The 14,998-nt window shown below is 39.3% G+C and overlaps 1 protein-coding gene across 1 annotated transcript in view; it reads right to left on the reverse strand.

The window, feature by feature from the left end:
* AOAH (acyloxyacyl hydrolase (neutrophil)) overlaps window positions 1-14,998 on the reverse strand; it is a 129,426-nt gene that overhangs the window by 57,771 nt on the left and 56,657 nt on the right. Inside the window, exon 11 of the mRNA XM_004676858.2 lies at window positions 3,269-3,356. Within this exon, the coding sequence (XP_004676915.1) occupies window positions 3,269-3,356 (88 nt within the window). The remainder of the gene's footprint in view (window positions 1-3,268; window positions 3,357-14,998) is intronic.

Genomic DNA, 14,998 nt, shown 5'->3' on the forward strand with positions numbered 1-14,998 from the left:
GCATGAACTTACTAGGCATTCTGCCCTGGCGAAATGTTCCTAGAGCATTTCAGCTCTGACCCATAAAATTGGCTATGTCTTTTCTCAAGGCTCAGTAGTTAAGGGGAGGAGAAATGTACATTTGGTGGAGAGAAGCAGAAGCATCTTACGGCAGCAGTTTCTTCAATGCTTCTAAATCATGCAGCATTATATACACAAAGAGGATATGGACTTCTTTATGGACTTCTTTATGACACTGCCCTATAATCACTAAACTGGAACACCAGAGAACTTCAGCCATCACCTGGTACAACTTAATGTCATCATATAAATGGGGCCTGGGTATGTTAAATGTTGTACTTAGGGTCACCCTTAACTAAAACCCTTGTTTCTGTACATAGTCTTTCTCCCACTAGGACACATTCACTCATGGGGCTCTGACATTTCAGATACTGCTTTTCAACAAGAAATTATTCCTTCCTGAAGTTTTGCTATCATTTCTCATCTTTCTAAATTGTGTCATAAGCTGTGGTTTCTATAATTTACTTAGGATTTTGAGTTACATTAATTACTTTTGCAGGTGATCTGAATACAAAATACTGTTTTTAATCTTTTAAAAATACTTTTTCTTTCCATTTAAAGCTAATAGTACTCCCTCCTCCGGACCATCTTCCAGCCCCAAAGCTATCAACATTACAGAAGTGAGTTATTTTTTCCTTTTTACTTATTCAATTGCTTTTTGAATCACATTGGAAAACTAAAGAAAACACATGGTTTGAAGGGATATTGAATTTTCTGAAGCTCAAGAGTCACAAGGACAGATTCTGTTAATGTCTAATTAAATGAAGCACATAAAGATTTGTAAAACTGAGGAGTTATGTTTGTCTTCTAATGCATGCATGCAATTTCAATTAGAATTACATTATTATCATAAAGGAGATATTACAGTTTGAGGGGTGAGGGCATAATGGGACAAGGAAAGGAAAACAACCCTCTCTTCTCACCAATTTTATCTTTTTGCTTGCAAAGGTACATTTTTCAAAGAGCATGTTAATAGTCAAAGCAGGAGGATGATCACAGATAATAGGCAATACATTCTAGAGATATATTTGAATAGAGAAATCTGTAAATTCTGTTCTGTGTTGACAGGCATTTGGATTCATTTGTTCAAAATGCCCATGAAATCCATTTGCAGTTCTTATGAATACCGCTTCTAGGTCAATATTCTTTTCAATCTCCTGATTCTACCAGAAGAAGACCTTTATCATATGCTGATTTCTTTTTATTATTTTGTTCACACTTCACAACTTTTTTCTTTTACAATATTGGCTTACCATAGTTTATCTGAAGATAAAACTTACATGACAGCATCTGAGGTAGTTTAAAGGTAACTGCTGTTATGAGGTCCATACTGAATGGTTATACAAGAGGGAGTCATAACGCCTATATTTCTGCTTAATGGGAGAACCCATTGTAACTCATATTTCCTTTTCTATCAAAAGAGGTCAAATACATTCTTGATCATTCCAGTTAACTGGCAGAGAATAAAGGTACAAAACATACGAGACAAAAGAGCACTCACAGAAGGACAGTAGGATATTTTGATGTCCCCATACTCTCCGCACAAACACATTCGGAGGAAAGCTACTGCAGGGTAGTTGGATAACAAGCTGTGATGTGTAGCTCCTTGGGAAAGCAATGGATTAAGAGCAACACTAAATGTTGGTGTGGACTATGAGCTTTTGAAAGCAGTAATATGAAACTTAACACAAAAGGTACTGAGTCAACAGACTCAGGATATAGATAATTTTCACATAAGTCATACCTAGCTGGTCACTTCCCTTGTGACACGGTATCAGGTTTGGATACAGTTCTTAGAAGAATTATAAGCTCTTTATGTCTGAAACTTCACACATTTTCCTTCTTCTTTTATCACACTGCTATTCTTCCAAGGAAGCTTTGTCTGCCTACAGGGTTCTGATACCTGATGGGGGAAACTGCTAAGGGATTGATGAAGGAGGAAATCTTTTGTGTGAAGACAGAACAGGTGGAGAAAGGAAATGAGACAATGACTAAACAAAACCAAGCAGCATCTGCTTGAGAGCAGAAGCTAAGTTTCAGTAGTTTTTGAGAAAATTTATTCCAGCAGATGTGGAAATGGGAACATGTGAGGAAATAAGATTGATCAATTTTATTTGCCATAATAAATGGATCACTTTTACATTCTTTGAGAGACTTCAGTAAAGATTTGGACTGCTTGGCAGTTAATTTTAAACATTGGGCTGCTATTCCCTTCCTAGCAACTTTATAAGATTTAAGTGAGGATGTAACTGAGTTTTATAGGATTCATATGTGATTTTAGATGTCCATTAAAAATACAGTAAACTGGGCCCTCCCTGGTGGCACAGCAGGTTAAAGCACTGCACCGAGAAGCTAAAGCCACTTCCACATGAGTTCGATTCCCGCCTGCCCCAGAGGTGACCACATGGCGAGGCAGACCTCTCCTGACCCGCCCGCTGCTCCCCTTAACAGTGTACTTCGAAGATCTGCCTGTTCTGCTCCCCACTCTTTTTCTGGTGAAGCCTCTCACTGCCCCTGAAACTCTAGCCTGTACCTCAACTCTGTATGTACAAATAAATAAATCTTAAAAAAAAATTACAGTAAACTGTGGTCATTTTTAATTCCTAACTTATTTTCTTGCTATTATTATAACAGCCTTAATGAAGAGACACTTCCAGATATTTTTATATATAGATAATTGTATTGAGTGGAGGGTACTTAAATATTATTTTCTCAGTTCCAGTATTATTATAAAATCCCCAGCAGTTATCACAAATTGGTTCCCATCATGTACAGGACCCAGGAAGAGTAACTCTGATCTTAAATTAACACCCAGCCACATAGCCAACTCAGATTTGTGTGTCATTAAAATTTGCCGTGGCTTGTCTCTCCTTCAAATCCAGAGCACTGGCTACAGAATGATTCCAGTTTCTTTAGACTTGTCAATAAATTTTAACGATTACCTTTATAAACATTAATTTCTGAAAGTAAGTAAGAAAGCTTCTTTGTCCTTTGAATCAGAAAAATCAGTGATGTACTTGAGTGTTTTCCATCAAAGGTCAACTCTATGTCCCTGAATCAGGCATCTTCCCTCCTGCCATGCTGCTAAAATGTAATTTTCATTACAGCTCACCACATTACAACCCACTGCAGCAACTGAGAAGCAAGCAGCATCTTTCGTTTTTTCTTTCACAGAAATGTTTGAGGCTATGCGGACACACTTACCTGCCAGTGGAGTCCAGAAATCCAGTAGTGCCAGAGAGTTGGGGCCAGTCAAGCTCATTAGAAATAGCTGTTGGTAAATTGATGAAAGATTTCTAAAGAAAAAAATGAAGTAGTAGTTATCAAAGTGATCATTTTTTTTCCCTTACTGGCAGTAAGATTATTACCTAAGAATTGCCCTCTGCATTTTTCACTTATTCCTTCTAATCTTTCTCTTTATGGGCTCATATGTTTGTTGACTTTAACTGTCATCAGGAAATTCCCAAAGATCAGCATCATCCATGAACTGGCTTCCATTTAGCTTCTGTGAAAGATGTGGAATGCATGGCATTATGTTCACGCCTCATTTGAAAGGACTGCTTCAGAAACAGGCACACTTTCTTCTCTTTTAAATTTGCTGAAGTCATTTCCATTTTTTAGTTTAGATAATCAGAAAATCTATTACTGAAAATATAGTAATATGTAAACTCCCAGCAAAAATGCCTTCCCTGAAAACAGAGATATGTCCTTAGTTAATAAGGTGCCTCTTGAACTCCTTGGCATTCTTTTCCCCATAAAGAAGTACATATACCTAAAGCACATGACATAACTTTAAAGACCTCACATAAGTACGGACTCCAGATCTAGAGCTTCTAATGGGTAGTGATGACAAAGTTGGGATTCATTTAGGTTACTTTTCTCTGACAAATCACAGAAGAAAAATGTAGTGAGCTATGTTCCTGAGTTCCTCTCATCAACAACCCTGGGATAAACCCCTCTTCTGATTTATTTTCTAGAAAATGTTTATCTAGATTCATGTATTTGGACTATTATTTCATTGCCAGATTTAGCAAGTAAAAATGTGGGATGCCTAGTTATATTTGAATTTCAAGAAACAAAATGTGGTATATTTATATTATGGGATATTATTTAGCCTTGAGGGAAGAAGGCAATTTTGACACATGCTACAAATGGATGAAACTTAAGGGTATTATGTTAAGTGAAATAAGCCAGTGACAAAAAGATAAATGCATGTATAAAGTGCTTAGAGTTGATAAACTCACAGAAACAAGTACAGAGTGGTACAGTACTGTAGCATGCTGTTACTGCTTTGCAAGATGGTAGAAAAAAGCTACAAGGCAAGGAAGGAACACAAGGATTGTGTTCCTTGCGAGGACAAAGGTGTAGAACAGATTTTCATATTCCTTGGGAGAAACCATCTTGCTAACATCTTGATCACAGACTACTAGCCTTCATGGCTGTAAGGCAATACATTTGGATTGTTTTGCATACCCTGGCTTCTGGTATTTTGTGATGGCAGCCCTAGCAAACTATGACATGCCTTGAATTAGACGTCTTGCCTATAGTTCTTGGTATTCAGAAGACCAAGATTTAAAAAAACAAAACAGGCCCTCCCTGGTGGCGCAGCGGGTTAAAGCACAGTACTGAGAATCTGAAACCACTTCCGCATGAGTTCGATTCCCGCCTGCCGCCTGCCCCGGAGGAGACCACATGGCGAGCCAGACCTCTCCTGGCCCGCCCGCTGCTCCCCTCAGCAGTGTACTTCGTAGATCTGCCTGTTCTGCTCCCCACTCTGTCTCTGGTGAAGCCTCTCACCGCCCCTGAGCCTCTGGTCTGTACTCCAGTTCTGTATGCACAAATAAATAAATAAATCTTGAAAAAAACAAAACAAAACAAAACAAAAACAAACCTGTTGTTTTACTTTTTTAGTATGTATTTTTAAAAAAGATTTATTTATTTATACATATAGAACTGGGGTACAGCCCAGAGGTGTAGGGGCAGTGAGAGGCTTCACCAGAGACAGAGTGGAGAGCAGAATAGGCAGATCAATGAAGTACACTGCTAAGGGGAGCAGCGGGTGAGACAGGAGAGATCTGCTGTGCCATGTGGATCACCTCCTGGGTTGGGGATCGAACTTGCACTGAAGTGGCTGAGGCTAGCTTGTAGTGCTGCATCCTAACCCTTTGTGTCACCAGGGAGGGCCTGATTTACTTCTTAAAGGAAGTCATATGACAAATAAACCTTCAAACAGGTCAGTTTTCCTTGGTGACTTGCACTCTTCCATGGCTCTGTTAGCTCCCTCTACACCTCCTTCCTCAATCCTGTCATCTTTCCATTAGTCACCTCCAATGTCCCTATCCCTTTTTTTTTTATCCCAGGTATGATTTTTCAGAATAGGAGGGGCTGGAAGTGGAGAGGGTAGTCAGACAGGTTGGCTTTGCAGGATCCACCTATATTAGTTATGATTTATCTCCCTCGTAGGAACAGGAACAATCTTATGGAAGTCTTGCAAGAGCAGGCAGTCCTAGTGACTGGTACTTTATCACTCTGTGATAGGTGGCACCCACTACTTTCTGCTAAGAACTTCAACAGTGTGACTCAGCTACTCTCTGTTTCATTTTCTGTTTCTCCTGCCACTAGATATCACACATTTTCTCTGTTTCAATCGTATTTTTTCCCCTCAGGTGTTTTTTTTGCTTATCATGTGTGCTTGCTGTAGGATTTCAAAATATTCAATTCTTCTGGAGAATACAAGAAAAACAAACAGAGCGAGTAAAATTCACAAGATGTGTTAAGCCAAGATAGTGAGTAAACAAGTGACTTGTGAGATGTAGGCAGAATTTATGAGCTGTGTTAAGTAAGTTAGCAACCCATAAAACATGTTGAAAGTTAAAAGAACAATGCAACTCTCCCCCACACCACTCTCTCACCTATTTCTTCAGTCATTTGCTCAATGACTACTCTGATTTGGGAAACTGGGTATGGAAGTGGGTATCTGATTCTGGATGGTAAGTCCTCCCTTTCACTGGAAGGATTTAAGACAAGAACCCAGCAGGCACAGGGAGGTGTATCTGATGCCCTCTGCAGCCTGGAATAATAATATAGGGGATATTAACCCTGAAGGACCCTGGCAAAGTACATAGAAAGCTTTCCTGGGAATCAGTAGATCTAACTTCTATATCTACCTCTACAAATATTGTAAAGCTCCATGATTTGGTTATGACAGACTGGAAATGGATTCCACATACCATCCAACCCTCATTACCAATTAGGGGTCAATGATAAGAGATAAAATTCTTATGTCTCAGTTGGGGAAGTGTTGATTTTGAAGGAGGCAGAGTACAGGTGAGAAAATGGCTTACAACCCTGTCTTGGAAAGTGTGGTCTCATGTCCCCACTTTTCTTCCAGTTGAGAAATGGGTCTCACTGCCTACGGAGATCCTAGACTCCTGACTTTCATTCTACAAAGCCCACATAGTTCTAATATCACCCTCTTCAGTATTTCAGCTGGAATGGATAGTGGTTGGTGTTGAATCACAGCTGGAACCAGGATGGGTTTGCATCCTATAGTTGGAGCCCCAGAAGGCTTAAGCAGCAGGTCATATGCATAGATTTCTCCTGGTTATTTGATTAACTGCATTAAAGCAATATTTTTTTTTGGCTCAACATTTATGACTTATATGTTATTGACAAAGTTCTACTAGTTCTAAAATCAAGGAAGATGTAACTTTACCAGTGCCCCAGTTTTTTAAATATCTCTGAAGGCTGAAGATCATTACCCTATTTACTTCAACAAGACTGTAGGGAAGTTCAAAAGATAGCAAGAGAAGCAGGTAGACAAATGGAAGTTCTGTACATTATGTAAAGCATCTTGTTTAGGATGGATCACCTAGTGTCTGTTTCCAAGTGAATTACTGCAGGCTTAAGAGGAGTGAAGTTTATTGCCAGATAACAGAGAGATTTTAGCAGGCAAATGGAAATCTCAATGTATTTTTCCTTCCTTAGAAAATTTGGTAGATAAAAATGAGAAGTAACAAACATTAATAGCAAATGTTTTATAGATCCAAGCAAAAAGAGAATGTTTAAGTCATATTACATTGAACACTAAAAGCCTTATTCATGCAAGATTATACTCAAGATATTTCAAACAATTAAGGCAGGAAAAATGCAAATTAAGGTCCTTCTCATAAGTTCATGCTTATTCCTCTGGAGCATTTATGTTCTTAGGAAAGTTAGCTTAAATGTACCTTAAATGTACATATCTGGAAAGCATATTTACCAAGAAAATTTTTCCACAATTATGGACCCATCAGAAACCCAGTCACTATTGTCAGCTATTGCACTGCTTCCTTTTTCCTGATCTTATCAATGACATCCGCTATGTAATAACTGGCATGTATACTATTTTTGTATAACAGTTTCATTTAACACTAGTTGGTATATGTATCCCCATGCACCAAGAAAGCTTATTAGTTCTTATTTTTAATGAATATTTAGCAAATATGATACATTGGATTTAGACCTATTTTTAAGCCCTAGTTTCCATAAGCAACTTATATTTGGATTTCTTAAAGTCATCCAAGTGACAGATAAAGAGTAATGACATCCAACATATCCACTTCGTTCTGCCAAACTTCCAATGATATGAGGACTCTTCATGGTGATTATCACTGTCTACATTTGAACCTTCCTCACCCAGCAATGCTCTGGGATATTTGCACATTGTACTTCCTTTTCTAATACTTTAACTGGGTTAGTCTGACATTGATTATTTTCGAACTATGCAAAGTCATTGTGGGGGGACAGTTAAGCACTACTGCAAAACCATAAGGAAAATATGCTCAGAAATTAAAAAAAGAAATTATTTTCTAGAAACCAAACTTTCCAAGACATAGACTTTCTTGTTTTACCTAAAAAACATGATAGTCTATAAGCTGGTGTTTCGGAGTAGGGCTATGGCTATGCTATTGGGACCTCTTGTGTCCAGTCTTACCGGTCAGTCACTGCCTCATTTGTCCTACAGTGGTTCTTATTCTATGCCTCTGGGTGATCCTGATCCCAGCTGTAATGGTTCCTGATTTCTATGACTACTCATTCTCCCCAGCATCCTTCCTGCCACCTTTGTGCTTTTTCCTACAGGAATTAGACATTATGAAGTTTGGGGGTCTTCCTAGACTCTCACACAAACTTTCTTGCTCTGGCCACATTCCTTTAGGTTTTGATATGTGAACCAATTCTAAAAAATGGATATATACCCATTCATGTTGTTTGAGTGTGCTGTTTTCAGATAACTTCTGCAATTTAAGCCAGAGTGGGGGATGGAACTAATATCGAGCTTTCCTTAGGTGCTAGACACTAAGACAGGAAACTTACACAAATTGTTAACTTAATCACACATCTCCATGAGGAGATTAATCTTTCTCACTCCTTTTTCTCTGCATTCTACAAATACTTTTTAAAGCAACTATTATGTATCAGATACTCTTAAAAAATATACTTTTTAAAAAAGAGTAAAAACGAGTAATTGGGTTTTGTATGAGTAACAGTAAATTACATGACCATGCCACTCACCTCAATAACAAAGCTTAAAAATAGTCCCTTTATGATGATGGCATATCCTATTTTTGATTCTGGCCCATGGAAGATTTCCATATTTTCTGTTGATGAAAGAATTCCTTATACTTAGGAAAACTGGTAGATAGAACTCAGGTGGACTTCAGGGGACTTTCCAAAGTTTCAGAGTGGGTGACAAGTAGGGCTGGGATTTGAACCAGTATCTGGTGCAACTAGGATAGAACAGCTTTAATAGCTCGCTTGAATCTGGTTTTTGCCTTTTCCTTACATTGCCAAATGTCATGCAATCACAAAATTAACCATGCAGGATTTGTTGAAAATAAGACTTCTTGCTTACCTCCTTAGGAGATTCTCAGGCACCATTTTGGGTAAAAAGTTCAGCAATCTATAGATAAACTGAGACTTATAGATAACCATTTCCCCCTTCAATTTTTCTTTCATGGATGTCATGCACTCAGAGGAATGAATGAGTGTTTTGGGGACAAATAATGAAATCACATGTGACTCTGAACAGATAACTCTACACCCCACTCACATATTCCTAGGCGCTGTTCTGGCCTGACATATGTGGGAGGAAAGCAGCTCAAGGGAATAAGATACACTGCTGCTTTAGAGTTTTCTGTTCCAATGAGGCCTGGCAGATGAAGTTCTGGGAGAATGGGGAGGAATAATGTACCACTGGAAACTGAGGCTTGGCTAGCTCAGCTAACACTGTTCTTACAAGCTAACACTTTGCTACAAACAACTTCCAGAAAGTAATTTAACTATGTGAATAGTTGGATTTGTAATCTTTAGAATTCCAAGAGTAATGGAATGATTCTCAAATTGAGGTCCCTGTGGCCCTATAATTTATTAAGTGTGGAAACACATACACATAGATGAGTGAGCGAGAGAAAGAGGGCGAGCAACACATGCACACCAGTCCACCACATCATCTTCCTTCTTTGTGGAACTCGCAAGTGCACAAACATTCCCAGCTAAGTAAATATGGAGATATTCCTTAAGCTCTCTCTGTTTTAGTTTCACCATCTATAAAATGGGCTACTAACAGTGAAGGAGGAAGTTAGGAAATGGGTATAGGCAGTCAGTTAGAAGTCCATTTATCAGCTGATTGAGAAACAATCACAGATCAGGAGAATGCACCCTTCTCTAATTCAACTAAAAAAGCAATGTCCAGAACAGTAAAATAATAGCACAATAACAACAGACCAAAGCTGGTTTCTGAAAAGTAGGCTAGATAATGCAGGAAAACTCACTGGGCCTTGGTCCTCGGGCCTAGCCAATCAGTAAGAGACATAATGTAGAGCCACCTAATGGCCAACCCCTGACGTCTTGCCCACTGTACTGACATAACTACCTGCTTCTTGTCACCTCCACTGGCTACCCATTTGGAACCTCTCTCTGCTCAGAGAGATTTCCTGCTTATCTTCCTACCAATCAGTAAATCTCTTGTGTTTCTATATGTTTAGTCCAGACATTGAATTCTTTTCTCAACAAAGACAAGAACCGAGAAAGAGCTCTCCTGGGATCATGGGGCTTCAGGCCTACTTCCTGCCTGCTGCCAGTGCCCCCCAAAAAAATAAAAAAAAAATGTGATTCATCAGCAGTTTTTCTTATTGCATGGTTGAGAGGATTAGGAAAGATAATCCACGCATAAAGTTTAGAAATGCAAGTGCTCAATCAAGTGGAGCTAATAGAAAATACAGAGTACTCTGTATGCTGAAGGGTATCTGTTCCATATATGGGGGCTTGGGGAAAGAGTCCTGAAAGAAATGTTGTTCAGTGTAAATGTTGTTCAGTGGTAAAGGGAGCTAGGCAGAGGGAGAGGCAAAAATGTTAAAAACATTGACAAGGACATATACAAAACCCCAAATCTGAATCCATAATTTATGGACAAAGAAGACTGAAAAAGTCCCATCCACGTAAGCAGGCCCCAAACACAAACTATAGCAGTGATCTATTGCTATGTACTATTAGCCTCCAATCTGACATCTTAAAATATACCATATATAAACAGGCTAGTAGAAATAAGTGCTCAGCTGCTGGAATGATGAGAATTTAATGAACATTTTAACTTTAACTGGAGCTAAATAAGTAATTTTCAGGGAAAAGGTATGACATTTCATCTTTGACATTATGCCAATCCAAAAACTAAATGGACAGTGAACATGTGGTAATATAAAGAGTCTAGCAGAAATATAACCAGTAAATAAAAAGAAGACAGAATGGCTGGCAACAGTCTTTCATCATTTTGCCTGAATATAGCCCTTTTTATTTTTTTTTTACCTTGTCAGCTCCTTTTAGTATCTTCCTTTTCCCTTTTCTATTATTTATTATTGAAGTTCTAATCCCATGGTTTATTCAATGAATGAGTCAAGGGATACATTTTTCTAACTGCCCATACCAAATGAAAACACACTGTAGCTGGAGTTTTTCTAGCAAATTCAATTCCTTCCACCATTATTTCCAGAGTGATTGGAGAGCTGTAGCCAAATTCATAAAAGAAAACAAACAAACAAAAAAAAAACAAACAAAAACCCCACAAGAGTTTAAAATGTCCTGCTCTTGTACCAAGATAATCACAAGTCCATTCTTTTGTGCAGCCAGTGAAAAAATTCTTTCACAAACAGAAAAAGAAATAATAACACCTCTAAAGGCCAGAAACAGACAGCAAGAGGTTTATACCATGAAAGTTGACTACTGGGAAACAGTCATTTGACTTTATAAAGGTTTATTTAGTCTGAAGCAGCCTTCCTTTGCCTGGAGAGGAGAGAGAGGGTAGTTTTTTTTTTTTTGAGAGGTTTTATCCAGAAGCTGAAAAAAAACCTCAAAGTTCAAGCAGAGTGCAGAGAGGAGAACAGGGAAACAGGGTGTAGAGAGTGAGAGGACCCCTACTTACTAAGGGGCTAAGCAGGCTCTCCCTCTTCACCATCTCCTTCATCCAAAATGATCTCATCTTCTCCTTTTCCCCACTTTATACCAAGAAGCTGTCATGTAACCTTACTGCTTCTATTCTTTGAACTTGCACTTTGTAATATCAGATGGTTTCACTTACACCTGATATCTAGAGAAACCAAACAAAGGATCAGACAAAGACAAACCATAAGACTGACCCTTGAAAGCAGATCTATGATCTAGGACACTTAAGAGGGGTCAGGGAGGGGGAGAGTAGAAAACACGAGAGGAGAGTCATGGTGGAGTGTAGTGGAGGACTGCAGGCACTTTGGTGGTGGGAAAACTATGGTGACCACACCTGAGAGGAGAAATCCTATACTGTGAAAAAAGAAACAAGGAAGTTAAAAAACAAACAAAAAAAGAAATGCTCTGGGTTACTGCTGCTGTCTCAGGTCAGCATCATCCTCATCCTCCCTATCATCTTCAGCAGAGTATCCCAAAATTTGATGGGTGAGCTTCTTAGAACATGAATTCTGTCTGGGTAAGTTTTTGGTGGAATCCTAGAAATCTTATTTTCAGTAAAGGTCTAAGTGGCTGCCGTGATTATCTAATTAAAAAAAAAAAAAGGCTGATAGGCAGGCTAGGTCACTCTGTACAAAGTCCCACCCACTTCCCCAACCCTATCTCTGCTATCCCTTGAACCACACTTTCAATCTCCAGGTCCTATCTCAAGCCCTTCCTTCAACTCCACTGCCTTTATTAATCAATTATTAGTCACTAGTTAGCTAAATCCTGACATCCTCTCAGGCCTTCCTTGTCTGTCTGCCTTCCTCCGTGCCCACCTGCAGCTCTTGCCACACTCTGTGCATACTTAGTTTATCTAAAACATGAGCACTAGGGCCACAGTGAAATGAAGCTTAGGCATTTGGACCAGGCCAGGCTGTGTGATCTCCCAATGTATGGCATGGAGGGACTTAGACAAGTAAAGTCTTTAGAAATATATTCCAGCAATCCAGGTTTATTTTTAAATGTCCAGAATTTCCTCTCTTCTTATCCCCACTAATATGAGAGTGATTCTCTCATGAGGAGCTGTTGTTCCACAAGACCCAATTTATGGCTGAGGGACTTCTGGGACAGTGAAGTAAAGTGGTCAATATAATTAACTAGAGGGCAAGAGATTACAGGGGAAGAGATTGCATTCTAGTGTTAGCTGTGCACAGATGTTTACTGACTCACGCTGGCTTGCTATGCAGAAATTTCTACCTAAGGTACTGGGAGAGGAGGTATGTGGGCTGAGTAATTATAAATGCCTTTCAGAAGTATGGAGCTTAAAATAATTTCCTCTTGCAGATTTTCATAACAACAAATGCTTGTCTTTTTAATTCTCACAGAAGACATCAAGGACTAATGCTTTCAGAAGAATGAGCCTGTTGGCAGGTAAGATACCCAGATGCTCACCTGGAGTGGGAAGAAAAGGGCATTGAATTGAGCAGGACACAAGGTAACAGCCTGTCTGATCTGTACTGGTAACAGGGAGAGGGGACAGAAGAACATTTTGACTCTTGTGGCCTGATTGCCTTTGAGGAGAGGACCTTGGTGAACACAGCTCTCTTTTCTTATAGGATAAATTAGAGTAACTAGGATTGAGGCTTCCTTTCTCATTGTTAGCTTCCTAATCTGATATCTTCGAGACATCTGAGGAACAGAAAATGTAATTTTACCTAGTTTTATTGAACAACAGTCTTTCCTTATCTTAAAAAATGTATCTAATAAAATACTCTAACATTTAAATATTTCTGGAGTCCATCTGAAGTTAGCTCAAGCAGAATTTCCATATTTTATATGCACCATGTAAATCTGCCTTTGTGTTTAATGGATGCTTTATGCTCACTGATAAATCCAAGGAGCAGAGACAGGGCAGGTTCCTGAGAGGCGGGTGAGAGCTAATACTGCCAGTACTGTCTGTGGGCTAATAAAGAGCGCCGTGGGCTTGAAAGACTGGAGCTGCTCTGCTCTCCAGTGAATATGCATTTTCTCCAGCCAGATTACGGATTCATTTTGTCCTTGACACAGCATGAAATTCAATCTGTGCCTACTTACCCTACAGAAAACAGCCTGCTAGGGGTCGTGCTAAGATTTTATAATAGTACAGGCAACAGTCTTTGCTAGCAAAATAAACATTTGGAAAATTGTATTTCAAAATTGCTTTCCCCTTCACCCCCCTCCCATTGTCCCCAACCAGTCATGCAATTCTGGTTCAATGAAATGTAACATTTAATATTTTGGAAATAATTTTTGAACAGATGGGGGAAGAGGCAGGAGGGCAACATCTATTGCTGTCCTTGATGATCTCTCTACCTTCGGTTCTTTTTCAACAAAACAACTCAAGCAATGCTGTTTTCTCCTTTGAAAGGGGGTGGGGAGGAGGGAAGGCACAGGAAAGTGTTTTGCTCTTTGTTTTTCTTTGAAATCTTTAAAGTTGAGGTCTTTCATGTGACATGGGAAGTTTAATTTGAGCTGACTTCTAAAGATGTGTTGGAGAAAAGCGGAGGTTGTTAGAGAAGGAGGTAGAGAAATATTCTTTCTACCTCCAGTGAAATGAAGCTCAAAACCTTTGTTTCTGTTGAATCAGGAGGGTGATTCTTCACACTCTCTTTATTGGATGGCAAATATCTTTCCAGATGAACACACTTCTAATCTAATTAGCTGTAAGCTGGCCTCTTGGGTGCCACAATATGAGTAGGAGAGAAGAAAGGATTGCTAAAGGAGATATACTCCAGGCCAGGGTGCCTCTTCATGGTTGACACATTGTAGGAGTGTTCTGTGCTTTAGAGGGAGATAAAAGGAAAGAAATGTTGATAAGAGCAAAAAGGAAAGAAATATCGAGAAGGGCAAAATGACCTATAATGAAACCATGAATACTTCCAGAACACCTCTCTTCTTTCTAGCCAATAAGAACACTTGGGCAACCATGTTGGGGATTTCAGGGGTCCTGGAGGGTAATAGGCATTCCCACCATCAGACCTGGAGTGAGACCCACAGTTGAATATTTAGTGTGGAGCAGGTGATCCCACTATGTTTACTTTCTCTATGGGCCATGAGTTCATGGAAGGATTAAGGGCGAGGTCAGGGGTCAATGGGTACTCCCTCATCTCACAGTCAGAGATACAGGTTCAGAACCTCTGTCTGCTGAGCAGGTAACAGAAAGGTCACCTAGCTTCATTTTTAAAGTGGATTTTTGTCTGCTTGCCTTTTTCTAGTTACTTTGGGAAGGATGTCACGAGATAGTAGAGAAGGAATAAATGATCTGGCATGTAGTGAACAGCAGGAAGTGGTGGGGGGAGGGGTCTGGAGATGAGGTTTGTATCCTTGTAGGGTATAAGGAAGGAAGTTCTCTTGGGCTAAGGCCATCCTAATGGCCAGTAGAATCAATGGCCTTTGATTCTACTGGCCCATGAGTTTGAGTAATCAGCACCAGCTTCAAACA

Source organism: Condylura cristata, unplaced genomic scaffold, assembly GCF_000260355.1.
Source record: "Condylura cristata isolate star-nosed mole 26May11 unplaced genomic scaffold, ConCri1.0 scaffold00005, whole genome shotgun sequence".
Classification (NCBI taxonomy): Eukaryota; Metazoa; Chordata; class Mammalia; order Eulipotyphla; family Talpidae; genus Condylura; species Condylura cristata.